This window comes from Podarcis bocagei, assembly GCF_964188305.1.
Source record: "Podarcis bocagei genome assembly, chromosome: 9".
Classification (NCBI taxonomy): Eukaryota; Metazoa; Chordata; class Lepidosauria; order Squamata; family Lacertidae; genus Podarcis; species Podarcis bocagei.
Genome location: NC_138134.1, coordinates 24,328,796 through 24,356,776, shown reverse-complemented (window position 1 = coordinate 24,356,776; position 27,981 = coordinate 24,328,796). Strand labels below are relative to the sequence as shown.

The 27,981-nt window shown below is 42.3% G+C and overlaps 1 protein-coding gene and 1 long non-coding RNA gene across 5 annotated transcripts in view; one reads left to right on the top strand and one right to left on the bottom strand.

Moving 5' to 3' along the window:
* The window catches only part of CRACD (capping protein inhibiting regulator of actin dynamics), a 114,278-nt gene that overhangs the window by 44,383 nt on the left and 41,914 nt on the right, over positions 1-27,981 (top strand). For 3 of the 4 annotated variants that reach the window (XM_081208654.1, XM_081208655.1, XM_081208656.1), the window contains one exon: positions 24,890-25,055. Coding sequence is in view for 1 of the 4 variants with exons in the window: in XM_081208653.1 (XP_081064779.1) it covers positions 8,923-8,947; positions 24,890-25,055 (191 nt within the window). In the remaining 3 variants the exon portion in view is untranslated. Of the gene's footprint in view, positions 1-8,825; positions 8,948-24,889; positions 25,056-27,981 lie in introns of those variants that run through there. The other variant, XM_081208653.1, reaches the window with a different exon arrangement.
* LOC308595227 lies at positions 1,768-10,174 on the bottom strand. The gene is made up of 2 exons (XR_014011941.1): positions 9,816-10,174; positions 1,768-2,634 (listed from the first exon to the last, which is right to left on the bottom strand). It is a non-coding gene; the product is annotated as an uncharacterized lncRNA (long non-coding RNA).

The following is a 27,981-nucleotide window of genomic DNA, read 5'->3' as shown; positions in this document are numbered from 1 at the left end:
TCTTCCTTCTCGCTTTCCCATTCTTACTCATTCCTTTTCTCAGTAGTTCTTTCAGCATTTTCTCTTTCCCACTGTTTGCCCCCATCCCACACCCTTCCTTTCTCTTTGCAACCATCATTTCCTTCCTTGTGTCCTCTTTAATTCTCAGTTCCTTCCTTCTTCTGACCGTCTCCCATATTTCCCCCTTGTCCGTACCACATTGTCTTTCGAATCACTTTCTCATCCCTTTTCCTTTTCCTTCATCCTTCTCTCTTCTACCTTTTCTCCCCCACCTGCCCATACTCCCCACCTCCTAGACCAGGCATCCCCAAACTCGGCCCTCCAGATGTTTTGGGACTACAATTCCCATCATCCCTGACCACTGGTCCTGTTAGCTGGGGATGATGGGAGTTGTAGTCTCAAAACATCTGGAGGGCCAAGTTTGGGGATGCCTGTCCTAGATTTTACTCAGTTCACAGGAGTTGCCTTCCTCCTCCCTTGTTTCCTCCAAGGCAGGGTTTCCTAATGCTAGCTTTTGATGTGGCATTTTTTTTAAACGTCAAGATTTCAGAGCATGGTGTTTTTTTTGTTTCCCTCCCTTCCCCGTGGCTCCTGGGGAGGTGAGCAGCTGGCATAAACTAGTTGTAATGAAAAAAACAATTATGCAGTTCAAACCTTATCATGCCCAAGCTCATTTGTTTTGCCTGATGACGGTATAAACGAGAAAAACTACAACTCTCATCATTGTTTATGAAAGGTAATCTCCATTCCCGTGTTGTGTGAAAAAGGAAAAGTAATTAAAATAAGTTGGAGCCATTGTATCTTGCACATTGCCTTTCTGGGGCGGGGGGAACCCAGCTAAGGTATGGTTCATTTCATTGTTAATCAGACAATGCTGAAACGAGCCTGCACTCTAATGGTGTTAAACCTGAATCCCACGATAAATCAATGTAAACTTTGTCATGCTGTAATTTTGTTTCCGTAACATTTAGCAAAACCATGGCTACAGATGAAAGAGATACAGAACACAATGTTCAGTCTGAGGGACTGGATAGCAATGCTGCAGGTATTGGAAAAAAACAAAACTCTAAACTTTTGCTTTGGGATGCAAATTAAAGAGACAGAATTTGAGAATTGGTTAATCCTTTTGGAGGTTCACATCCGTGTTATTTTAATTGATTTTGTGGTGCATATTTTCTTTTGGAAATTGCTTGGGAAAACACCAGCACCATGTAACCTTCCAGCCTTTTGACTTCACCCCCAAAGGCGCACTCCTCCATTGCTTCCTGAGATAGACAGATGCCAACCAACCGAAACATTAAGGGGGGGGGGGCAAAATCTGCACAGCAGAGAGAGACCCCAGGTTCCTACAGCTGCAAATGTTGCCTGTAACCAGTGGCTGAACCTAGTCTAATGTCACCATAGACACAGAAGAGCTTTTGTTTTACATGCCAAAGGTCCCACTCACAATCTGTCGCAACTCCAAGTAAGCCTGAGAAGGAATCCTGCCTGAAATTAGCTAGTGCTGCTACCAGTCGGCGTAGATAATAGGGCTGTGTCCCCAAAGGGACGCGGGTGGCGCTGTGGGTTAAACCACAGAGCCTAGGACTTGCCAATCAGAAGGTCAGCAGTTTGAATCCCTGCGACAGGGTGAGCTCCCGTTGCTCGGTCCCTGTTCCTGCTAACCTAGCAGTTTGAAAGCACATCAAAGTGCAAGTAGATAAATAGGTACCGCTCCGGCAGGAAGGTAAACGGTGTTTCCGTGCACTGCTCTGGTTCTCCAGAAGCGGCGTTCGGGAGCCAAAACGTTCGAGAACTAAGCTGTTCAAAAACCGAGGTATGACTGTATTGAGCTAAATAAGATACCTTCCTATTTTCTAACACCCCAAGAAGACAAAAGCTGAAGGCTGCAAGTGGTTTATGTACCCTGATGTCACATAAGGCCTTGAAACTCTTAAATCAGGTAGTCGAGTGCTAAGGGTCACGCAGTAGATATTTAGAACTGAAATTATGAGGGCAATGGACTATTTTTGTTACATAAACCCATTTAGGGTATTACTTACAAGCCATGGGCTTTTCAATGTGACATTAATACTACCAGTCATTTGGGCAGCCAGAGTCGAACAACACTTCCTGTTAATGGGATAGGATGACCCCAACCAGGAATGCAGAGCAAAGGCAGCTATTTCCACGTTTACCCCAGAGAATAAGCTATAAAAAAAGACAAGCAATGCAAGTGTTTTAAAAAGCTTTGAGGCTAACACATACTGAATGAAGCATTCCACGTCACTCAAAACTTTGCGCCCTCATGCATCAAGAGACATACTCTTGCTAAAAAGTACCCCATTGCTGCTATTTTAGTCAGAGTTTTGCTCTCTCTCCCATAGCGCTACACATGGAAGTGTTCCCATTGAAATCCTGAACAGATATACTTGCAATATAAGCTCATAATTTGTTGGATTTCGGCAGCCTACACTTAAGAGTTTGCAACAGCTACAGCAGCTATTTCAGAACTTGGCACGTGGTTCGGCTTGCACTGAGGCCAGAAAGCAACTTAGGGTGGGGTATGTGTAAGGAGTCGTTCCTTTTTCTTTAGGCTTTCTTCCTCTGCCCTGAAGGGGAACACAACCTCTCCAAAGAAATCAGCCTCACTACCTAAGAAAGAGGGGAGACAAGAAACGCACACTTAAGACAGAGACATATTATTGTTGCTGATGTGGAAATAAGGCACTAGTTGTGAATTATTGATGCCCTGCTTACACTCGCTTCATACAAGGAGTTGGAGAAGAGAAGCAGCCTCTTAAAGGATTTGTGCCAGGTCAACAGCCAATGGTACTATAGCCCAAGGTCATAGGATGGAAATCATACTGATGCGGGAGGGGACCCAAATTGACAGACAGCTAAATATTCCAGTATTCCAGAAGCAGTCCCAATCTGAAAACATGAAATGCTTGCACGAGATTAGCTTTTTTAAATGGATAAGAATATAAGAAGGGATGTAAGACTCCTGCTGAGAGGCTGGAAGTTTGTCTAGTAATTCTAACCCGCCATTCTGCTTCCACAGTGACAGATGCTTCCAGGAAACTCAGAAGCAAGCCTGAAGGCAATTGCCCTCTTCCATTGTTGTTCCCTAGCAACTGATGTTCAGTGGCTTTCGTAGAATTGTATAGTTGGAAGGGACCCCAAGGGCCCATCTACTCCACCCCCTGCAATGCAGGAATCTTGACTAAATCATACATGACAGGTGACCATCCAACATGACATGGCCACCCTACCTCTGCTCAAAAACTTCCAAAGGAGGAGAGTCCGCAGCCTCTCAAGGGAGTCCATTCTACTGTCAGGCAGCTCTTACTGTCAAAGGTCTTCCTGACATGTAGTCAGAATCTTCTTCCTTGTACCTTGAAGCCATTCGTTCAGGTCCTACCCTCCAGAGCAGAGCTCCATCCTCCATTCGACAGCCCTTTTGATATTCAAAGGTGGCTATCTCCTCTCAGTCTCCACTTTTCCAGGCTAAACATACCCAATTCTCTCAACTGTTCCTCACTGATGGGTCTATTCAACGTGAATGGGTCTAATTCTCCTTTGAAGGCATCACTTCATCTCATAGTGAAGAAAGCCATACATTTGATTGTGGCTGCGTACACATCATATATTTAAAGCACATTCAAAACACATTCCCCACCTGAAGAATTTTGCAAACTGCTTTAGCTGTGTCCCGGATGCTGAGAATTGTAGCTCTGTGAGGGGTAAGGCTGCTCCAAATTCTAGTTTTTTTGAGAGGGGGAGAAAAGCTTCCTCTCTGTTTTCCCCATGCATTAATTTATAAACATATTGTCAAGTCTCCCCTGAGACAATCCCCTCACCCAACTGACAAGGCCCAATCACTTTAGCCTTTTCGCACAGGAAAATGTTATATGAGATTTTGTCCTCATAACTTTCCCCAAAGCTGACTCCATAACTGGAGACAGAATAAAAGACTGAACCTGGTTATTTTTTCACTGGTCTTTATTATAAGTTCCCTCATATCTACACTTCTAAGAGGTCATAGGGTAGTACAGGGGCAATCAGTACTTGTCCGTTGGTCACTGGGTCACAAGCTGTGCTTGGGGCAGATGTTCCATTGGCCCAATAGTTGGGTTGGAACTGGAGAAAGTGGAAGCATAAAGAGAACTAATGGTTGCAGATAGCATTGTGATGGTTCTGTCTCTTTATAATTGCAAATAGCGTGAGTTTTGTTTGTTTTTGCTGTGACTATTGGTGCAGTGTACTGACATGAAATTATTCAGCTGAAGAGAATAATTTCATTGTGTGTTGAAGCGTGCTGTGTGACCTCACTAAATTCATTGCCTTTCTCCCACCCCTTACAACGGTGTTTTACCCTTCTTTCAGTTTGCAGTTTTTATCTCTCTGGCTGTGCATGAATGTTTTTTTAACCACCCAATCCATGAAAAGTGGCAGTGGAATTTACCTGTCAGCAGATACGTATGAGAAAAAACAATACTGGAAGGAGCTTAAAGGATCTCCAACTTTAATTAGACAAGAAAGGCAAGGTGCCAGCAGGTCTCTTTTTGAGTAAAATATGAATACTTAAGAGTTATGTCATTGCTGAAATGCAAGGATGAGCATTAGCAGCAGAGACTGCTCTCTCCACTAGCAAGCTCAGACAAACACCTTCAATTATCAGTGTGGAGTCCTTATGAAGTTACCATAATTGCATGGGAACTGCTGGAATACTGTTTAAATGATTGCACAGGTTCCTCCTGACTTATGAATGAGCCACCTAATAATAATAATAATAATAATAATAATAATAATAATAATAATAATAATAATAATAATAATAATAATAATTTATTTATATGCCGCCCATCTGACTGGGTTTCCCCAGCCACTCTGGGTGGCTTCCAACAAATTAAAACACAATACAACATCAAACATTAAAAACATCCCTGAGCAGGGCTGCCATCAGATGTTTTCTAAAAGTCAGATAGCTGTTTTTTCTGTGACATCTGGCGGGAGGGCGTTCCACGACTACTGAGAAGGCCCTCTGCCTGGTTCCCTGTAACCTCACTTCTCACAGTGAGTGAACCGCCAGAAGGCCCTCAGAGCTGGATCACTCTGGAGGAAAGAGATTGGGAGTAAAATGTGCTGTGCTGGCAGTGGTTGGGGAGCGGCGATGTATATTGCCAGCTCAAAAAGTCTGCAACCTGTATTGCGATCTGTACATCATACCAGTTTCAGACAATAAATTGATAAGTCGCCCAGCTGTAATAATAACCTATTGATAAAATTTCAGTTTGATACCTAAATGAATAAATATCTTATGATTAAACATAATAATCCTTTGCTATTTCCCATGGCTAGCACAAATGTGTGGGACAGGCTGAGGTCCCTAAATGTGTGGCCCACCAAATGCAGTTCTAAAACAGTGGTTCCCAACCTTTTTTTGGCCATGCCCCACCTAAGCACCTCTAAAATCCTGATGCCCTGCCCCCATGACATATAATTCTTATTATTCAAAAAGTGAACTCCTATTCACGTGGAGGAAGCCTAAAAGGCTTAATAACCCATTCTAATAACTCAACAGTGTTAATAATTCATTCTTAAATTGCCCCCCGTGGGGTGTGCGCCACGTTGCGAACCACGGCTCTAGAACTTGCAATCCCCAGTCGATCTTCCCTACTGCTCTTGTGGTACTTGAGAAAGCAATAGGAGAGGCGGATTAAAGATTTTAGGAGAACATGGGCGGTGTGCTCTCACTGGAACCAGTCCTACTACAGTGGTACCTTGGGGTACAGACTTAATTCGTTCCGGAGGTCTGTTCTTAACCCGAAACTGTTCTTAACCTGAGGCGCGCTTTCGCTAATGGGGCCACCGTGCCGCCGGCGCACAATTTCCATTCTCATCCTGAGGCAAAGTTGTCAACCCAAGGTACTACTTCCGGGTTAGTGGAGTTTGTAACCCAAAGCATTTGTAACCTGAGGTGTTTGTAACCCGAGGTACCACTGTTCTTTTCACAGACAACACATTCAGCCCTCCGTGTAACTGTTGGGCGTAGTGATGCTTTGTTTTTAATAGGGCAATTTTTGCAACCTTTTGCTAATTTTGGTTGATTTACATTTTGTTAACATTCATCTGCGCTGACAGGCATCTGGAGCTCACTTCTTTTTTTCCCCCTCACCAGGGTGTGTATTTGCTGAACCGGCACGTTGTCTTGAGTTCAAGGTCTAACTCTGGCATCAATTCAAACTCTCTTACCCCATTGTCTAAGGTTGAGCATAATGCATATTTGAAAGAAGAGAAGAAAACAGCTTCATAAGCTGTGATAAAGTGACCGTGAAAGATTTATATCTAGATTTTAGTTAAAGAAGCTCTTAGCAGGCCCAGAGGCTATTGCTCGCCTTGAAGCAGGCAATTGAAATAAAATGTGAAATTGGTGTCAGTGCTGCTAATGCATTTCCCCAAAGGTCATGCTAAGAGTTGTTACTTTCCCCCTATTCCTATATAAAAGACACAGCTAGAGAAGGAAACTGCCCTTAATTACACATTGTCAGAGAGCGCAGACATGCTCTATTGTGAAGACTTGGCCATCTTTTTCTCTAGGCTTTTGTATAGCTTGGCAGGTAATTATGTAAGCTTTTTAATGGGCATTGATGGGCAGTAGATGCTCCTGCTATTTTAATAAGTCTATCTATATTAGTATGTCAAGTAATGTTTTCCAGGGATTTAGGGGCAAAGTGTTAAGCCAATGGAACCCTGCTCTATTTAACCATTTCATCAAACTTGGCTGAAGCTGTAGCAGTCCTGAAATTCTAGCCCAGCCTGAGTAGGGGATGTAAACAGGAAGAGAGGCCATGGGACCAGGGAGAAGAGTTGGTGAAAGAAGACTGGAAGAAATTTAAAGACTATTTACAGAAATATTGTAAAATTAATGAATGTTAGAAGGATGTTGGATAGAAACTAAGGGGTTTCCAGCTGTAATGCTTTAGGAGATACAAAAAATGGTTTACAAATGGGTAAAAGCTTAATGGTAAGGATTTGCTGAACTAACAAATTGAAGTGGAATACAAAGAAGGGAGGTATGAGGAGGTCTGGGGAAATAAGCGTAAGGAAGATATGTTATGGAAAATTATTTGTTTTTTAATTGTTTTTATGTTGTATTTTGTATTTTGTTTCTTTTTATTTTTCATTTTCATTGTTATATTTTAAAAACTTTAATAAATATCTTTTGGGGGGAAAAAGAAAAAAAAAGGAAGAGAGGCCATGGGAGGCATGCATTCTGATGCCGCCACCCCAATATCGCTGTATACTGGACCCTGTATACTCCACTTCCGGTGGCTAAAGACCTGTGTGGTTCTCAGGAACCCTGATAAGGCAGAGTTCCTGATTGTGTGTGGGAGCTTCTCAGGGTGTGCAGTTGAAAAGCCTTTGAGGCCTCTTCAGAGCTTCCCACTCAATATGGGGAAGTCAGGAGTGGAGGCTCGTTCACATGAGGGCTTTGAGGGATGGAGTCGATACGTATCTCCAGCTCCTGCTCATGTTGACATTCCCTAATCAGCCCTAATACTTGAATAGGGCTGTGGTCAGTAACTAACCCAATCAAGATAAGACGGGGGTGTGGTGAGGAGTGACTCATCTGGACTTGGAGGTGATGTTGAGCTTGTTGTGGGCTGGGCGATGCTCTCCCTGAAATATCAGACGTCGTAACTTAGATCTGCCGTTTTCTTTGAAGAGACAAATGGCCTCTGAGGCTCGCAGGTACTTCTTACTAGCTGAGGCTAATGTGCTAACTGCAATCCCACCGGGACAGAAATGGCCTCACCACGGTCTTCAGTGCTGTATGTAGGGACTGCCTCAGAGGAATGATCAGAAACTGTCGTTAGCAGAATATATACTGCTTCATGATCATTGGCTTGGACCAGCTGGATGGCAACTATTAAGTCAGTTTTGAATCTACTATATTAGTCACCAGTTCATTCTCAAGCTCAGTTCCAAGTGCTGGCATGTTAAGTCCACCTTTCTCCAATTTACCTCATGCCTTGATATCATTTTGCTGAATCTCCCTCTGTTCCTGCTCCATGCCACTGGCTGATGTCAAGATATGAGGTAAATAGTACTATACATTCTTGAGGAAAAGGTATCACAAAACTGGGCTTCTATTTTCAGCAGCCACCTTCTTTCTGTTCCTTAACAGTTTAGTTCCAGCCTATGCATTCAGCCCATAATTATCAAGGCACATATGTTTTCGCTCTGATGTGGTGTGGCTAAGTCATCACACAAGTCAATGGGATATATTTTACAATATTTGAGGTAGCTGTGGGGCCCAAGCTCATTATTCCTATGCTAAATCTTTCTGTAGTGCTTGAATTAGTGGGGAGGCAAAAGATCTCCAACCCAATCTTTTTCTGGTGGTCCCTTAAGCTACTGTTTTTTTTAGAAGTCCATAGAGTTGTCAGTGGAGTTGTCAGTGGAGGACAGAAGTGCCTGGCGTGCTCTGGTCCATGGGGTCACGAAAAGTCGGACACGACTAAACGACTAAACAACAACAACAAGAGTTGTCATGACTTGATTAAACTGGGGAGGAGGTTTGAAGTTGGGGCTTGTACATTTTGTTAAGGTTCCCCCTCCCCATTTCCTTCTGTTATATAATTTGAGCCCTGCCTTGCTGACTTTTACTGAGTAGGAACAATTCCTGCTAGAGGCTTCTTTACTTTCCAAAGACATCTGTGGGCGTTTCTTTTTTTCTGAAATCCAAATATAGCCCATGTATTTTCAACTTGAACCACCAGGCTGTGCCCACACAAACTTCATTTGCTTTTAAATATTCTTTAACCAATTTTGGGATAATTTTTTCCATCCGTGATCTCATAGTTTCAGTTTTTCCTTTGAAGGGGATCAAAGCAGGAAAGGCTCTCTGCTTCTGCCTCTCACCTGCCGTTCAAAATGATCAATTTGCTTAAGAAGCCTTGTAAGTAAAATGCCTTTCTTGTGAATTATGAAGCACACAGTGATCTCTGATTCAGAAGCGTGCTGCTTTTTATAAAATAGCATGTTGCTATAATGCTGGTGATTTGTAGCTTAGGTTTGATTTCTCTTGCAAAATGATTGATGAATGTATAACTTGCTGTGTTTCATATCTGCAAACCTGAGGATGCTGTTGCTTTTCATGCCACGCTCACAACGCTTTTTCATAAGCATGTGTGCAAATTAGACTCTGATTCAGCTGCAGCAGTAATAGGATCAATTTGTTTCCCATTATGCTGCTGTTTGTTTTTTTGCTGGTAACTTCTGTTATTATCAACTGTGGTTGTAGAATTTAGGAACCTGTTTTGACTGGCATTCAGATTTGCAACTGGTAGATAACAAATAGTTTAATTTCCATTTCCATGTTTTTGATCCTGAATGCTGCAGGATTGGGAAATGAATTTAATGGTATACCCGATGGATTTGGAACTGCGCAGTTGGCTACAATTTTTTTTGTCTGTGCTGATACTAGATTACCAAATTGGTGGCAGTTCTTTCATACCCATTATGCTGCAACAAACTGAGAAGTCTTGATATGCCTTGACTTCTGCAAGTAATCATGTGTTAGTAGACTCCTTTATAATTGTTGGGTACTATCATTTTTTAACAGTAAAAATTACTAACCAATAATCTTGAACACTACAAATCCCACTGAGTTCAATGAGGTTTACTCCCGGGTAAGTGATTATCGCCTAAGAGACATAGCAAAGGAAGGCAGCATTTCTTAACAGATGAACATGCTGATACACAAACCTAATGCGGTAGCATCTCTTGGCAAAGCATTGATTGCAATATTATTATTTTTTACATACCTGAAAAATCACCAGCAGAGGAGGTAATTGATTTAATTCAGATCCTATCGAATGAAACCATGCAATATATTCCACAATGAGTTTTCACAGAATCATAGAGTTGGAAGGTATCTTGGAGCCCATTTAATCCACCCTAGGTACTAAGTGCAGCTTCTACAGTGCAGGATACGATTTCAGAATCCCTGGCAGATGGCTGTCAGTCTCTGATTAAATACTTCATGTGAAGGAGAGCCAACCCTTTTTGCAAAGCTGTCTCCTGCTGTTAGGAAGCGTGTCTTACTGTTTAGATGAAATCTGCTTCCCTACAGTTTCCATCTATTGGTTCAAGTTGTGTCCTCTGGAGCAAGAGAGGAGAAATCTGCTCTATTTTCGGTGTGACAACCCTTGGTCTAGCACATTTGCAGTGCTAAGCAGGGTCCGGCATGGTTTCAAATTGGGTGGGGGGCCACACATTGAGAGTCCTGCATTGCAGAGGGTTGAATTAGATGACCCTTAGCATCCCTCCCAACTCAACAATTCTATGATTCTCTTCTCCCTGCCGAGCAAACATGTCTCCTTCAACCTTTCCTTATAGGTTTCCAGATCCTCACCATTCTGGTCACCCTCTTCTAGACAGGCTCTGTTTTTTTCAGCATGATTCTTCTATGTCCAGATTGGACCCAATGCTCTGGGGGTGTGTGTTAAACTGAAATATTGAGCACTCATGGAATTAAATGACTTTTTTGCCACATTCCGAGGATGATAAAAATGTTGCTTTTTTGTTTTGTTTTTGCCAGGAGCATCAAACCAAGGAATCTTGTTCTGTACGCTGCCCGCTTTTAATTGTGATATATATTGTTTTGTTCTATTCTAGTTTTTAGGAAACCTTTATTTAATGTTGTTGCGTTCTTGTTGCTTTTATGGAAGCAGCTTATAGTTTTTTTTTTTTATTAAGCGGTATAAATTTTTTTTAAGCAAATGATATAAATAAAACAGATACAAAAATCTCTTGGAGAGAACCCTAAGCAGTCTGCCCACTAGCCCAACCAATGTGTTTTGTAGCTTTTGGTGTTCTCGAGAAAGCACACAGAATGTAACAATGGACAAGCCTAGCACACAAATACCTAGGGCTTTTCTTGACTCTCCCCTGCCTCTGCGCTTTTTTCTTTTATGACAGAACAACTGCTCAGAGGCAGGGCAGCTTTAAATGTAGCCTGAAGCACTCCCAGAAGTGATGTCTGCATTTGGATGGGTCTGTTTTTTATTTCATTTTTGAATAATGTTCATTTCCCTCTATGGTCAAAGGGGACAAGTTTCGTCTGCTTGGGAGGGGAGAAGGACCAATTCTCCTTCCTGCATGTGACAAGAAATGCTGCTGGCCAAATCCGGATGAGCCCTTGGTGCAGCCTTCTCTGTTTGCTTTCTGTTTGCTTATACAGTATTTATTAGGCATTTTGGGATTGCAGGACCAGTGAGAACAGTAAGGGGCCAGGCTGTGAGGGTGCTTGGCCTACTCTTTGCTACACCGGTGCTCTCATTGGCTTTGTGACCCCCCCCCCAACTGTGGTCTGATTGACATAGCTCACTACTATGCTCGCCCTGGGGTTAGAAATTTTAAAAATTAAAGTGGTGCACAGCTAGAGCCTCTGAGGAGGTAGCTGGGGCAGTGCTTTGCCCTGTCTGCTTGCCTCCAACACAGCTTGCTTCCCCAGCCAGGGAGACAGAAGTGTTTGGCTGTGCCTGCTGATGGCAGTAGCAAGTGTGCATCTTCTTCTTGTTGTTGTTTAGTCATTTGTTCGTGTCCGACTCTTCGTGACCCCATGGACCAGAGCACGCCAGGCACTCCTGTCTTCCACTGCCTCCTGCAATTTGGTCAAATTCATGCTAGTAGCTTCGAGAACACTGTCCAACCATCTCGTCCTCTGTCATCCCCTTCTCCTTGTGCCCTCCATCTTTCCCAACACCAGGGTCTTTTCCAGGGAGTCTTCTCTTCTCATGAGGTGGCCAAAGTATTGGAGCCTCAGCTTCACGATCTGTCCTTCCAGTGAGCACTCTCGGCTGATTTCCTTCAGAATGGATAGGTTTGATCTTCTTGCAGTCCATGGGACTCTCAAGAGTTTCCTCCAGCACCATAATTCAAAAGCATCAATTCTTTGGTGATCAGCCTTCTTTGTGGTCCAGCTCTCACTTCCATACATCACTACTGGGAAAACCATAGCTTTAACTAGACGGGCCTTTGTCGGCAAGGTGATGTCTCTGCTTTTTAGGATGCTGTCTAGGTTTGTCATTGCTTTTCTCCCAGGAAGCAGGCGTCTTTTAATTTCGTGACTGTGTGCATCTTATTTTTCTTTATTTATATTCCTGCCTCACCTTTTCCCTCTAAGAACCTCAAGGTGGTGTGCGTCATTTTCCCTTCTCCCCACTTCCCCCATGTTTTCATACCCGCCAAGTGTCCTGGGAGGAAATGGGACATCCCACTTTTTTGAGAAAGATTGCAACGGCCATTTTGGGTGCTGCACTCTTATATGTGGCTGACAGGTGGGTGCACCCTCCTCCCTAAAATACAGTGGGCTGCAGGGGCTAGGAGAGGTCTGGATTCAGCCCACCACCTGGGAATCCAGTTCCCCATGCCTGTTCTAGATGAAGGCATTGTTACTGTTGTCATTATCATTTTTATATATATAAAAAATCCATTCAGTAGTTGGAACTGGAGGCGAGTTTTTGCAGGTCAGAGACTGGCGCCTGTTGGCTTTTGCTGATTTGGAGATTGGAGCCTGGCAGATTTAGATGAATCAGGAGACATCCCCACGCCACAATGAAGAAGAAGAAGAAAAAGAAGAAGAAGAAGAAGAAGAAGAAGAAGAAGAGGAGGAGGAGGAGGAGGAGGAGGAGGAGGAGGAGGAGGAGGAGGAGGAGGAGGAGGAGTTTGGATTTGATATCCTGCCTTTCACTCCCCTTCAGGAGTCTCAAAGCGGCTAACATTCTCCTTTCCCTTCCTCCCCCACAACAAACACTCTGTGAGGTGAGCGGGGCTGAGAGACTTCACAGAAGTGTGACTGGCCCAAGGTCACCCAGCAGCTGCATGTGGAGGAGCGGAGACACGAACCCGGTTTCCCAGATTACGTGACTACCGCTCTTAACCACTACACCACACTGGCTCCCACAATGCCTGATACAAAGAAGCAAAAATGCCAGTAGCCAGGCAAAATATTTGTTGGTTGCCAAACCAGACCTGAGTTTATTTTGCCTGCAGATGTTGGGGACTGAACTGTGCAACTTCTGCATGTATGGTGCCAGCCCCCTTTGCCTTATGCCCTGAAATATACTCGGAGTCGAGAGTGGATTTCATGCTCTTTATTCAGCTCATAGTGGTGAGGAGGAATGGAATTTCCCCCGGAATGTCTGCTTTATAGACATTATTTACACAATGGGCCCCACGTGATTGGCTAATTCCGGGATTCTCCTGTAGGCCAATCAGGTTGCGGATTCACTTCCACCTGGAGCTGGATTGGGTGGCTCCTGTGGACCAATCAGACTGCTGCATTCTGGATCCTATTGTTCTAGGACCAATCAGTCCACTGCAATCTGAATCCTATTGTTCTAGGACCAATCAGACTGCTGCATTTTGGGTCCTATTCAATTCAATACATAACACACACACCCACTCAACTTCCCGTTCAGTAACGTCCAAAGCCACTCCCATTCGCCTGGCAAGCGAAGCCAATCCGATCTGCCTGCTAGTTCATTCCATGCTATGTTAGCACTGAGTCAAAGTCTGTCTTCAGTTCACATCCTCCCAGGTTAATGTGTTTTTGAGGCCTACTTGTTTCCATGGCACACTTGATACAAGCGAGCAATACAATAGGGCCTCTGATATCAACTGCCCATTAATAGCAGGCAACTTGTGCCCACAGTCTTCAGGAATGCTGCCCAGGGAGAGAGATATTTTTTCTTTCCTTTTTTTCTTAAAGACATCTGAACGCGTTGGAGTACTTAACTACTCTCTTCTTCAGAACTGTAAATTAAATGATCATTTGGCTTCTTGCACCGCAGACCTGAATAATAAAGAAGCGTTTGCTTTGTCAGTGTGCGTGGGAGTACTGGGTGTTAGCGGAATACAAAGGAAAAGATTCACATTTGTCAAGCGGGTGAACATCCTTAAAGCTCTCTTCTTTGTACGGTAGCTCAAGAAAGTTCTTTTGAGGCACCATAGGCAGCGACGCCGGCTTCCTTTCCGCTTTTAAGATATATGAATGACTCATTACAGTACTAGCTGCTGTGAAGTATCCCAAATTCTCCAAACGTAAGTGGAGATGGTGTGATTGCAGGTTTTGATTTATGTCTGACTGCTTTCGATAGCCACTGATATAGATGGAGTATGCATTTCACGCCCTGGAAGTGTCTTGATTTTTCCAGGGACAGTCCCAGAACGATGAAAGCCATCCTTGCTTCTGATTTGATCCTGGAATGTCCCTATTTTCCTGGCCAGCTCCAGAGCTCAGGGAGGAGGCTGAGTCGGTGCTTATCCTGAACGACAGCTGCCCCAGCTGCAAGGGAACATCCCTCTGCCTCTCCATCGCCTCCCCATCGCCTCTGCCCTTGGGCAGCTCGTAATGGGTTAGAGGAGAGGCTGGAGCAAAGCTAGGTGTGTCCACAGCTAAAAAAACATTAAGTAAACTTTAATAAGTTACCATTTCAAAACTTAGTGCAACAAATACCTCAAACTTTCAGCGTCCATGAAATAGCTGTTTTCTATCCAGCACCATGAGAAGTACTGACTTTTTCGCTGTAATTGAGAGTTTTGAAATGCTTTCCTATTAACATACTGTTTTTAAATGCTGGCTAGAATTTCTTTCCTTTTCAAAACACTTATCTTTCCAGTGTTTTGAGCATTTTAAATAATACTGTATACAACTGTCTTATGTCTGTAGTCTGTGACTGACTTTCCATTTTTTAAAAATTCTTTGTAGGATATTTCCTGAACAAGACGAAACACATTAAACTGTAATGAATCTTTTAAGAACAAGCTTCTTTTCTTTTTGCATTCTGTGTGGTTTCTGTGCAACACTCCTGGTCGCTTGTTTTTTTTAAATAGGCAAGACATTGTTTGCTTTAAAAACACACACAAAAGCCCCCTATATTGTCCTTTCATACACAAGATGGGCACAGTGGCGTAGCGTGGGTTGTCAGCACCCGGGGCAAGGCAAGTAATTTGCGCCCCCTAACCCGTGGATTTGCGCCCCCTAACCCTAACCCCCAGAAGTTGCGCCCGGTGCAGCCGCCCCCCCCCTGCACCCCCACACTACGCCACTGGGTGGGCAAATGGGTGGTTGGCTCATAAGAGCAAAAGGAACAGGAACAGCAGCCTCCCCCAACCCACAGTTCCCCTTTACAGAGGTGGATTTAGGGCAGTACAAGCAGCGTGGCTGCACTGGGCACTCAGTCAAGGAGGGCACCTTCCCAAAGTCCACTTACCCAACTTTGAGAAGGAGACATGGGGGCTCAGACAGGGTCCTAGAAGAGGGCTCTAAGATGCTGCCAGAGCCTCATGCCTCCTTCCCAAACCCTGGCTTAAGCCAGTGCCATTTGGGCTGGAGGGAGGGCATCAAATGACCTCGCACAGAGCAGCATATTATCAAGATCTGCCCCTGCTCTTTAAGCTCAGAACTTGAGACCAACTCTTCCTTTCACCCTCTCCCACATTGTAATTATGCATTCTCTGCCTGTCTTCCTTCTTGGAGCCTGCGTTGCTGTTATGTACTGAGTTGAATAGGATCCAAAATGCAGAGTCTGATTGGTCCTAGAACAATAGGATTCAGAATGCAGCAGTCTGATTGGTCCTCAGGAGCCACCCAATCCACTCCAGATGGAAGTGAATCCGCAATACGATTGGCCTACAGGAGAATCCCGGAATTAGCCAATCACATGTGGCCCATTGTGTAAATAATGTATATAAAGCAGACACATTCTGGGGGAACTTCCATTCCTCCTCACCACTATGAGCTGAATAAAGAGCATGAAATTCAGTCGCCATGACCTAACCCTGCCTCCATAACACTTCAGAGGAAGAGATATTAAAATATTCAGGGAGAATATTCAGACCCACCAAGTGGCCTTCTTTCCTTGAGATTGGCCAGTACCTAGCCGACAGGGACACAGTTAATGCATCAAGTGGTTTATTTTAGAATCTAAACCTATGCCCTCAGCCAGTCTCCTGCAAGCACTTCAAAATATTTCTTGGTGCCCCTGGGCCAACCAGAATTTATTCAGGGCTCTTGTCAACCAGAATTCTGCAATTCTGAGACAAGGGAGCTGAGCCAAAATACCTTTTTTGAGACTGCTCAGGAAGCAGCAGAAAGACTGGGCATGTTGTGTTTGCTTTGGTTTAAAGCAAAGGCAAGGAACTATGACAAGAAACAGACAAAAATGGCTGTTGTGACCCCTGGTCCTACCTGCTCCTGCCTTTCACCCCACCAGCCGCAGTAGGCAGCTGCCACCACTGATATAGTGACTGATTGATTTCAAAGGCCTGTATTGAGTTTTATGAGGAGCCGAAGTAAATGGGAGACCATTTGGGGGCATGGCTGGGGTGCATGTGAGACTTCTTCCTAGAATATCAGTTTACCACAGGTAGGAAACAAAGTGAGCTCCTATAATAGCAATAGTCGCAAGCACACCCCTTTACATACTCATGACTGTAACCTGTTCCTATGAGGGGGAATTTAACAGTGCACCATGAACATCGTTGCAGTGAGCAAAACTTGCCCACGACCTATGATTGCCCAGCTCCATTAATAGGGGACTCCATGGAATTATGCAGTGTGCTAGTTCTCCCTTCACATATAAACATTGTTCACAATGCAGCGGTACCTCAGTTTTTGAACATAATGTGTTCTGGAAGTCCATTCGAGTTCCGAAACATTCGAAAAACGAGGCACTTCTGAGTTTTCAGCATTTGAGTTCCGAAACGTTCGAAAACTGAGGCATTCGAAAACCGAGATGCCACTGTAGATATTTTACCAATTTTTCAATAAGTAGGACTATCGTGAAAAATAAGAGCCCTGCTTTACCATTATTAATTTTTTAACATAGTTTTTATTTTTATTCATTTTCATCTCTAAGCTGTTTTATTTGTGTCATTGAGCTATATCTTTGTTTAAATAAAAGCCTATGACATGCAACTATTACATAAAAATAAAGCAACAATAAACGTTTATGAATATATTAACCAAAGTTGTTTCAGAGTATCTATACCAAAATGATTACAGTTCCAACTTTACCATTCTTAAGTTAATATTTCATAGTTAAGCTGTAAGTACTGTAATAACGTTGCCTTTGAATAAATGGCTGTGTGAATCTATTTCTAAATTCAGTAGGTTTTCCTATTGAACGCTTTTGCTTACATGGCTTCTTGGCTTTTTTTTTATAAAAAAAAGCTTTGCGTGTACAAAGAGAGATGAGGGAAAATGCAGCCATTCAGAACATAAAGGGATTTTCCCAGCATGCTGTGGGAAATCTGGCAACCTCTTTGACAGTAATCTGATGTTGTTTGATAGCTAGAAAAACAAGGGCAGTTAAAATTATAATTTTATTGTATATGGAATTTTTGCTTGCGATAAATGTTAACATTCACTCTCTCTTTCCAGAGATTTACAATTAAGATAGATGTTCATAGCTGTAGAATTACATCTGCCTCTAACAAATCTTTGGTATTCAGTGCTGGCATATCAGAAATGTTTGCATAAACAAATGGTTGCAACTGGATGCCTTTGAAAACTGGATTTTTCACTTATTGCGAACCAGCCTGGCATATGACTGCTGCAGGAAAAATCTATGCCGGCTCCCAGTTATATTGTCTGCTGGAACACTCCCACACATAAGCAGAGAAAATTCAGCTGTTTTATTAATGTTTTACACGGCTCTCTGGCTAGACTGTGCTGCTGAAGGCTGCTGCACCTTGTCTGAGCCAAGGGATGAGGGTGCAGAGGGTGGGTAGAGTAAACTAGGAGGTTGGATCATGCATAAGGAGACAATCTACAGTTAATTTACTGTCCATAAAAGCAACACGCAAGCCTACACTGCCTGTAGGGAAGTGATTTTCTAATGTCAGCACCATGTTTTCGTCTTATCCTAGATCAGCTCTGGGTATGCCACTCCCATCAAACTTAGCCAAACATTTGCTGTGACTTTTGATTACCCAACACTAAACATTTTTTTTGCATTTATAAAACACACAGGCAGTCTGATTGTGATTCGAGGACCCGATCCCCGCTTGGGGGAATAAAGACACGTGGACACAGTGTATAAGGTTAATGGGCAAGAAAAGGCCACAACTTTATTGATTACAGCATGTGAGAAGGTATTGGCTTAGGCATTGGACCACGAAAAATTTGAGTCCACCCACTCGGAGAGGGGTGAGTCTGCAGAGGGGTTAATCACCAGCAGGGGGAGCCTGTTGATGCTAATACAACTATAAGCTCTCCCCTGATGTCACCGAGGGTCATGCCATGGCCCCCCGCCACACAGGCATCGGACAGGATCCACGGCCGCCGGATTCCTTTAACGAAATACCCAAAATTGAAAGGGTAGGCGATGGCCACACTTTGCCCTTCCACACACCAACAACACATTCCAATGCCTAACCGCCAAATATCAAGAAAGTTGTGACAATTGCTACAAGGTAAGGGAAAAAAACCAAAAGGCCGGTGCCAATTTGCCAGTTGGAAAAAATTCCTACCAGGCCCCCTGGGCAACTTGGGAGACCAACCATAGGTCCATAGCAAGGTCATGAGAAGAGCTAAGCCTAACAGGGAGTGGTGGGTGGGTGACTCAAGGCAAAAGGTGAATGAATGGGCAGGATGGCTGGCGCAGCTGCATTTGAGCAGCAAACCACGCCCCCACCAAGCCCCCCCCCCCGGTTGGGTGCTCAGTCGGGGGTGTGGCGCGCCAGCCATGTGAGTGGGGCAGGGGGCAGAATGCCCCCTGCGTGGTGCAGGAATCGTCTCCCGCTCACACCTCCCCTCCAGAAGGAGGAAAGGCCTTGTACATATAGCCAAGCCATATCTATTAAAAAAACTATGGGTTAACCACAAGTGGTCCCATTGATGGTCAGACTAACTATAGCTTGTTTTGCAGCTGCTTATGCATTTGTTGCTTGGTAAGCATCTGGGATTCAGTGGTAAGCATCTGGGATTCACACATAACACCAAGCTGTAGATAAAACAAATCAAGGTTCGTAGGTCAATAACAAACAATAGCTTCAAATTGTTTTTTGTTGGCAACAAACAAGCCAAAGTTAGCTTGCTGGGTTCAGACGATCAAATAAGCCATAGTTTGATAAACCATGACCCAGCAATATGTGCAGAGAAGTGTTTACTTCAAGTAATGGGTTGATACATTTATTCATTTATTAAATGGTTTTTCATCATTAAATTATGAAATTATTAAAACTGAGCTTAATCAACTGGTTGTTTTTAAGGGTGCTATATTATTTGCTCAAATGTTGTCATGAGGCAAAAATATGAAAGACTGACAATTTAAAAGAAATGTGCAAATATAGGAATGAGAGAGAGGAGTAGACTTCATGAAGTTAATTCTGTATCCCCAACCACCCACACATACCCATTCCTTGCTCTTCCCTTCCCTTTTGACAACAGTAGGGCTAAGAGTGGGTGTGAAATATGGCAGTGAAAGGTAATGGGGACAGAGGAAATGGCAGTACGGCAGAACTTTTTATTGAAAATGCAGGAATATATTGGGGAGATATTATAGTTCTTATGGCAAGCATTGATAAAACATGTTGCTTATTGAACACTGCATAAAATATTGGAACGTGCTTGTCAAATATGAAGGCCAGGAGCCTTAGGTCATGGAATTTGCTTCTAAAGGCCTCTTTGATTTGCATTGAATTATTTTTTTCCTGTGTTCTTCAGTGGCTATAGAAAGTCGGCCTTGACCCCGAGCTTTTATTCACTTAGCTTGAGAGTGGAAAGCACATAGTAAAAATTATATAAATCAAATATTGTTTCAGGTTAGTCAGTTTTAATCTTGGTGAGCCATTTATTTTCCTATTGTATGTGTTGGTTGGTATTAGGTTTACTAGAACAAATTGCACTAGGGATCTGTATAATTTTCAGAAGCAATAGTAACATCCACAAAATAGAGAAGATTAAACAGCTTGGGTACTTTTCCTGTTTTCTGGTCAATACTTGAGTGCGCTTATAGAATTTCAGCCACATATCACCTAGACAACTTTGAGCCTCTTCTGACATCCCCTCATTCTTAGTGAGGGAACCACTGAAATTTTTTGCAGCTCTCTGGTCTTTAAGTCTTGTGAGGTGACATTGGGTAAGTTATCTCTACAGGAAATATATTTTTTAGAAGCGATGTATTCCTGGGGACAGTATCTCTCTTTGAAGGCATGGGTGTGGCACACAGCTGAGGCTTATAGGGTGGTAGAACAGGGGTCCCCCAATCTTTTTGGGACCCAGGGACACATTGGAAATGTAAGGAACTGTTAACATCGCCACAACATACCCATTTGAAAAACTGGCGACCCTCGGAACGCCCCACAAACGAGCCAAAAGCCTGCACATTTCCCAAAGCAAATTTAAGTAACAGACTCTCTGAAAGATGCCAAAGGCCCCTAATCTAAAATATAAGCAGAAGCTTCTTTTGGTTACCCCAGAGGAGAGGGAAGAGGGAGAACAAAAAGCCAGTTAATACCGTATTTTTCCATGTATAAGACTAGGTTTTTTCCCTAAAAAAAGAATGTCAAAAATTAGGGGGCGTCTTATACACGGATGGTGCTGCGAGTTGGCTGGCTATTGGTTGTTGCCGCAAATATAGATGGAAAAATGCAGTGATTGGGTTCCTAATCCATGGTTTAAGTTACATGTGAACCTTATAATCTTCTAAATTCATTTTGTATTTAAAAATGTATTTATATGGGGGGGGGGGGTTTAAAAAAATATTGCCAGTCATTTTGAAGGGTAATGTGATTTCAGCTGTAATGTTCTCATTAATTTGTCCCTGGTGTTTGAGTAATGCAGTATTAGAGGCACAGGAATTGCAATCTGTTGCGAGATCAGATGTTTTATTTTGTAATATTGCTTAGTAATGGGATTATGGGTCAGACAGAAAAATGGAAAAATACTATATCTAGTTTCATGCTATTTCCATTTCCTTCTTGAATTTAATTAAACGAAGATTTTTATGTCTGACAGTTAATATGGTTTAACACAAGTGCACCAGTTACGTTTTGGGGTGGCAGAGTTTAGAAGGTGCAAGGGCACCCATAATTCTTGGATTTAGTAAAAGTTAGAATAAATCAAGGTTTGATTAAACTGGGCTGAACACAGAAGTACCCTGAATTTTGCACCCACAAAACTCTGGCACCCCAACACTTCCCAGGTGTACTTGCCATCGCATTTATTTGATCTTTGCAAAATGAAAATGACTGGCTTAAGAAATTGAAATATAGGCTGTTGCCGTGTTTGTTTACAATATTTGTATAACATAGTGTTTCTCAAAGCAGCTCACAATAATAAAATGAGATTTATAGGCAGATTATGTTGCCCACGCAAGAACAGATCCGGAATACCATCTGCTGCTGTTGTGCTGTGGTACTGCATAGCTCATGGCTCTGTTTCCTTCAAAGTTGTGATACTGGTGGGCAAATAACAACAACAACAACAACAACAACAACAACAACAACAACAACCATCATCATCATCATCATCATCATCATCATCATCATTATCATTATCATCATCCTGGGCAGCAGTGTTTTCCAGATTCTTCTCCTCAGTCTATCACTTGTAGCTGCTCTCATTGCTAGTGCTTTTTTGGGGGGGGCAATTTTATAGGCAAATTCAAATAACCCTTTAACAAGTAGTAATATAGCAAGGTGTGGTACGGTCTTCAATGCTCTAGCAAGTGATGTAAATGTTACTGCACATCTGCATCTGATTAGAAATTTGGCAAAGCCGTGGAGTTATTCTCTTCAGCTCCTGTTTGGCAGGCCATTAGCAACAACCGGCTTAACAAAGTGGTTTCAAGCACACCATGCAGAATTGACAGCTTCTTTAATAGTTATCTCCAGCAAGACAAAGATTGCATAAATTTATTGGTATGGGATAAAGCATAGCTGTCAACTTTCCCCTTTTTTTAAGGGAAATTCCCTTATTCCAAATAGGATTCCTCGCAAGAAAAGGGAAAAGTTGACAGCTATGGATAAAGCGCTCTCTCTCTCTCTCTCTCTCTCTCTCTCTCTCTCTCTCTCTCTCTCTCCCTCTCTCTTTGGTAGGGTTATTCTTTTTTTCTTCTTTTTTTGAATTACAGAACTAAAATAGAAAGTATTTTAAAAGAATATACAGGCAACCCCCCCCCCCGGCTAACGCTTTTTCAATATGTGTGTGACCGCATCACACCGAACCTGGAAATGACCTGGAAACGTCATAAAGACGTCACTGAAACATAGACCCACACATTCGCTCATTTGTCAGTATTAGTGAAACCATGGTGTGATAGTTCTGTAGCCATGTATTCTAATAAAGTGGTACCTTGGTTTTCGAACGTAATCCATTCTGGAAGACCGTTCGAGTTCCAAAACTTTTCAAAACTGAGGCACAAAGGGCGGTCTGCAAATTTAATAGAGAAAACTGAGAAAAAAATATTGAAAATTGAAAAAAAACATATACACTCAGCGGAAGCCGTTTGACTTCCGAAGCGTGTTCGAAAACGGAAGCATTTCCTTCTGGGTTTACGGCATTTGAAAACTGAAACATTCGTCAATGGAGACATTCAAAAACTGAGGCACCACTGTATGTGGTAAAAGTCAAGGGTCTAATCCAATGATAAGGCTTCCCTACATTAACCACCTGGTTACTAAATTGGTCTTCTCTATGGCCATCTACAGCAGGTGTTACAGAGTAAGAATGGGATTCTTCCAAGCCATTATGGAGTCTCATTGCTAGATCTTAAAGAAATGTTTGTCCTTCCTGCTTTTTCTTCACATTCAGATTTTAAATGTATGGTTTCTATTTCAGGTGTTGTTTACGCGTTTTGTAGTATTTATTCCTTCACAGTTTTCCTGAGTTTTCAAAGTATTGAAAAGTATGGTGTGTGCTGTTAAGTATGCATTTTAATTTGTAAATAAAATTTAGACTCACTTTTTTAATATTAAGAAAATGACTGTTCATTTCTAGGAAATACTGGACAGAAACAGGGAAATGGGGTGAGGAAGCTTGAGGCTGGAATCTTCCTCCAGCCCAAAAGGGGTTCTCAGTTTAACTGCATGATGATCAGATTGCTGCACTGTAATAGAAAGTTCGTTGTTACTTATGTATGAAACCGCAGAGTAAGAAACTCTGAAGTTGCCATCTCTGTGTGTTGGGTGATGTTTGTGTTTGTTGGGTGTGTTTGTGTTTGTTTGTGTGTGTAATTACATATAATAGTTTCTCTGTTTAATATCAACACAATCTTCTTTCTAACCCTTTCCCTCTTTCCTAAAAAAACTCCCAAAAAGAGGAGGTGGGGGATGCTTTATTAACCTTTTGGAAACAATGCCTTTATCAGTATGAATACTGTGATAAGGTATTGATTAAACCATTGGCTTCCATCAAAACAAAGCAGGAAGCAACAACCAAAAGCTGCAGCAGTGCAGAGCTAATCAACCATTAGAGTTGAAGCAACAACGCCAGCTACAGAATACTGTAGTGTACTACAAGGCTCGCCATAGTATCCCTGCACTTTTGCACACATTTAAGCAGGGAAACTTTCCCACGTTAACAATGTGATTTGTTTGAGCATCTGCACTTAACCAATGACTCAGTCCTATATGTGCTCCGAGACATAATTGAGATCCTGGGCTGCTACAGTTGTCAAGCCCTAACTTAGGCTCACCGGTGTCTAAATTGAGTTAAATGTACAACTCTCTAACTAGGGAGTGGTTCTTTATTTACCAAAATGCCATTACAGCGTAAATGGTATCATGGCCCATAAACACAGAGAGGCAGCAGTTGCCTTGGGATAAGAGGAAGCTACCTCCCAGGTGCCCATAAGCAAACCTGAGGAATAGCTTTGACTCAAACAAGCAATACTTGAATCAACATATTTGCCCAGTCCTTCCATCTTTGCCCCACCTTGTCATTAGCCAAGCCATCTGTGTGATACTGACTGATATCCCTATTTAAATATTAAGAACAATGAGCCTTGTGGCAGCTTCCAGACTGACAAATTTATCATGGCATAAGCTTTCACGGACTGCATTCCATTTCGGCAGACGCAATGCTGTCTGTGAATCCACACAATGGATTTTTATCAAACCACAGGTGTAAATTGTCTTACCAATGCCAGGATGTCTGTGTTCTAATTACTGTTTTTCTGTGATAGGCCATTGTTAATAAGGTTACGGTCACAGCCTGTACTTTTCTGAATTTAATTTCCTTCTGACCTTGCTGTTTACCCCTTCCCCCAATGTATATATGCACCTGCAACTCAGGATGAAATGGCCTTTAGTTGACAAAACCTAACGCACTAGCCTACTAAGATGCCACAATACTTTTCTTGCTTTTGCTGCAAGAGACTAATATGGCTACCCCTCTGGAAATTTAAATAATAAATTAGTTGCAACTCCCCCTTCCATACTCTGATGCTTAGTATCTGTTGCAGGTAATATTCCTTCAGCAACAAAAATAATAATTCTACTGTCAAACCCACAGTGTTGCAGCATACTGGTTGGTGCATATAATCCTGCTTTTCCGCCTTCTAAATATTAGTCTGGTCCTGACACTCAAGTGTGAATCTTTAAAACTTGAAGCCAGATATTTTAATGCTTTCCATTTTGCTTTTGCAGTGCAGGGCCTTCAGTTTTAATGCCTCCAGTCTTGTTTTTGATATACAGCACCTTTCTCGGCGTTAAGTGGAAGGCACACATTTAAATTCCAAGCACAACGTTTACTTAGACTTTTGACTGCTCTTTGGCCTCATTCTTCCTTGGCAAGTGCTTAACTAACTGCCTTTCCGTTCACCCAAGGGTGCTCAGAGGTGCAGTGTTGATAAGCTCCTGTGTGCATTTGTCTCGTTCTCTGCAGACAAGAAAAAAGCAAGCAAATTCCAGCCTTTTAAGAAGTTTTTTGGTAGGAGGAAAAAACGGGAGGCGACCCCAGACCAAGAGGACACCAAGCTGAAACCAAGCAGTTCCTTTGGAAATGTCTGCAATGGACTGTCTTCTGATGAAGAGACAAACAGTGGTCTGAGGTAATGAATCTTATGTATTTTGCCACTGCTGCTGCACCTTTTGTCCTGAGCCTGCCTGGAAGAAAAATGGTAGCTATACTGAGAATTCTTATTTGAATCAAGCACGACTGTTTTACATTTTGTCAGCTATCACTTCGGTGCAGTTCTTTTGGAGTAAGTGCTTCTGTAATTTGATGACTCCCAAGGGACTGATTTCAGGATTGCAGTTTTTGCATCCCTGTATTCTAATCACTGAATATTATAAGGTGTTTGTTAAAATATTACTATAAAATTAACTGGCAGCCCTATAACTATATAGGTGTTTTACAAAAGATATACTTGGAGACAGCTCCTCTCCCCCTACACTCACAGCAGGCACTTCATGCATGAAACCATTTAGACATTTATACACTGTCTTAAATAAATACATAAATGTTCAGAACTTGCATGAGGAAAGAAATTGTAAGTAATGATGGGTGAGTTTCTCCCCTTACTCTTGCTCAGTTTGAAATGAGCTCAGGTAGAACAATTTATTCCCATCCCTGAAATGGGAAGGAAATCATTCTGTTTTCAAACTCATTCTGAATCTCAGCTCCTTTGCACCTCAGATGTGCAGCAGAATAGGCTTCTTCTGTTGCCACCTTCCTCCATTAGAGATGGATGGATCTGTACATTTTTATTCTCTTGGGTTCTATTTTTTTCCAATCTCAAATCCAATTCTCAACATTTCTGTAGCAATTTGTGATTTATTTTATTTGAAAAGTCCTCATGAAAATTATTCAACATTTTAGCGTGAACCCCTACCCCCCATAAACACATTTTAGTACGTCGTTTGGGCTAATGTAGACATTATTGCAAGCAATGTAAGCCTAATACAATGCATTTTTAAATGACATTTTCATTGATACATTCATTTAAATGCACATTTCCCCCCAATATATGCATTCTTGTCAGCATTTAGTTGGATAACTGCATTGCAAAATCCGGATAAGTGTGAATTTCAAAGGATGCCTGAGTTTCTGTTCTCATATTGTTTAGGAAAGTGTCGATTTGATTTGGGTTTCAAAGCAAACTGAATCGATTTTCTCCCCCCTATTCTCTGCTACAGCCCACTTCACTTTCTTATTTGTCCACAGGGTCAGCGGTGGTGGACAGAGCACCAGTTTAGCAATGTTTAAGTACTAGGAACCTGAACTTTCCAGGTCTCCTGACATTCCTAGTGTGGTGTCAAAAGTAATGGGAACTGGGCTTCCAAGGGTTCCTGGAACATTGGGTCTAACAGAGCCCTTCTGGTTCCTGATGCCACCAATATCAAATAAATTCAGATGGTGTAAAGAACTAGGTTGAGAAGTCTGAGAAAGTGGCTTAACTGAGCAGGCCCAAACTTTGGAAGATCTGGGGTCTGAATTGGAATTAATTCAGTGGTTTCCATACTGAGGAATGTTTGTTTCAGATCTCTTAGTTACAGAGGATTTAGGCATGTAAATTTAGACATTCATTTTTTATTATTATTAAAAGCAAGGGTACTTGATGCTTAACTTTGAAGTGACTGGCTGCCAAATCTGCTTGTGGGAACTCTCAGCTTGATACATCCACCATGTTGACTGGGAGCCATACAAAGCCCGTTGCGTCTGTGAATTCAAAATTAATAATCTAAATCTAAATTTAAATTCTTTAAATTTGTTAAAGAAATATTTAACAAATTGCTTTTGTCCTTATATCTAAGTATAATATTAAGCCTAATACTGTACATGCTATTTATCTGGAGCTGCACATTTCCCCTTTCTTGCCTTTCTTCTCAAAAGCACTCAGGTGCTTTTAATTATTTGTCACAATTGTATTCTGCTTTTCTGAGTGCAGCATGTCTGAAACATATCTCTCTTTATGCTCCCAGCCATCTTGTGAGATAGGTTAGGGAGAAGAACTTGACACTTGACCACCAAATGAGGCTCATGGCTGAGAGGGGATTCACATTCAGATCTATGCAGTCCAAGTCTAACACTCTAATCCAATGGGGAGGAGTCTGTGGCCCTCCCTGATGTTATTGGACTCCACTTCCATCAGCCCCAGCCATAATGATCAAGGATGATAGAAACTGGAGTCCAATAACATCTGGAAGATGTTCTCCATCCTGGCTCTAATCAGTTATATCTCAGAGGGGTTGGACATATCTGCAATAATCCAGATATGAGCTGACTCCAATCTTGCCTCTGAAAATACAAAAGAGATTATAAGCACATTTTTTTCTGCAGGCAAGTATCTTATTTTCTCAAAGCTAGCATTTCTGGAAGGCGCTGATGCAGAATGTATGATATCATTAAAAAGTTTCAGCCTTTTTTATTATAACATAAGATTTTGCATAAGGAAGGATATTTCCAACTGTGAAATTGGGTTGCATAAACTATTCCTCATCCCACAGTATGTTTGTAAAGGTTGAAGCTGCAATAAACAATCTCCAGCTGCTCTCTTGATCACTGATGCTGGGAAGTGATTCACCAGTTAGGCCAAGGTAGTCAATGAAGGAACCAGCAAACGCGTAACTCAAATACTACAAGCATAGAAAATGGTGAAATTACAGGTGCCGTTTAACATGATTGAGAATACATTTTGGTGTTTATTTCTTGGAGTGCTTACTTCTTCCCTTTAGCATCTTGCATTGCATCGTTCTCATGGTAGTTAAGCCTCTTGCAGATAGTGCATGTTTCAGTTCTGATGTGCATTGCAGGCCCAAGGCACAGCGGAGCCATAGCTGGTGAGCCCCAGACTGCAATAAACACAGGATTTAAACAAGCCAAAACTGTAACAATTGCACAAGTTTTGGTGCAAGCATTGGGTGTGTATCGTGAATCAACCAACCCAACTGCTGGTTGATTATCTTGTCATGGTTAACTAAGGCATAACGGATCACCCTATGGAACACACCAAATCAGGGTGACCCTGCCTGAGA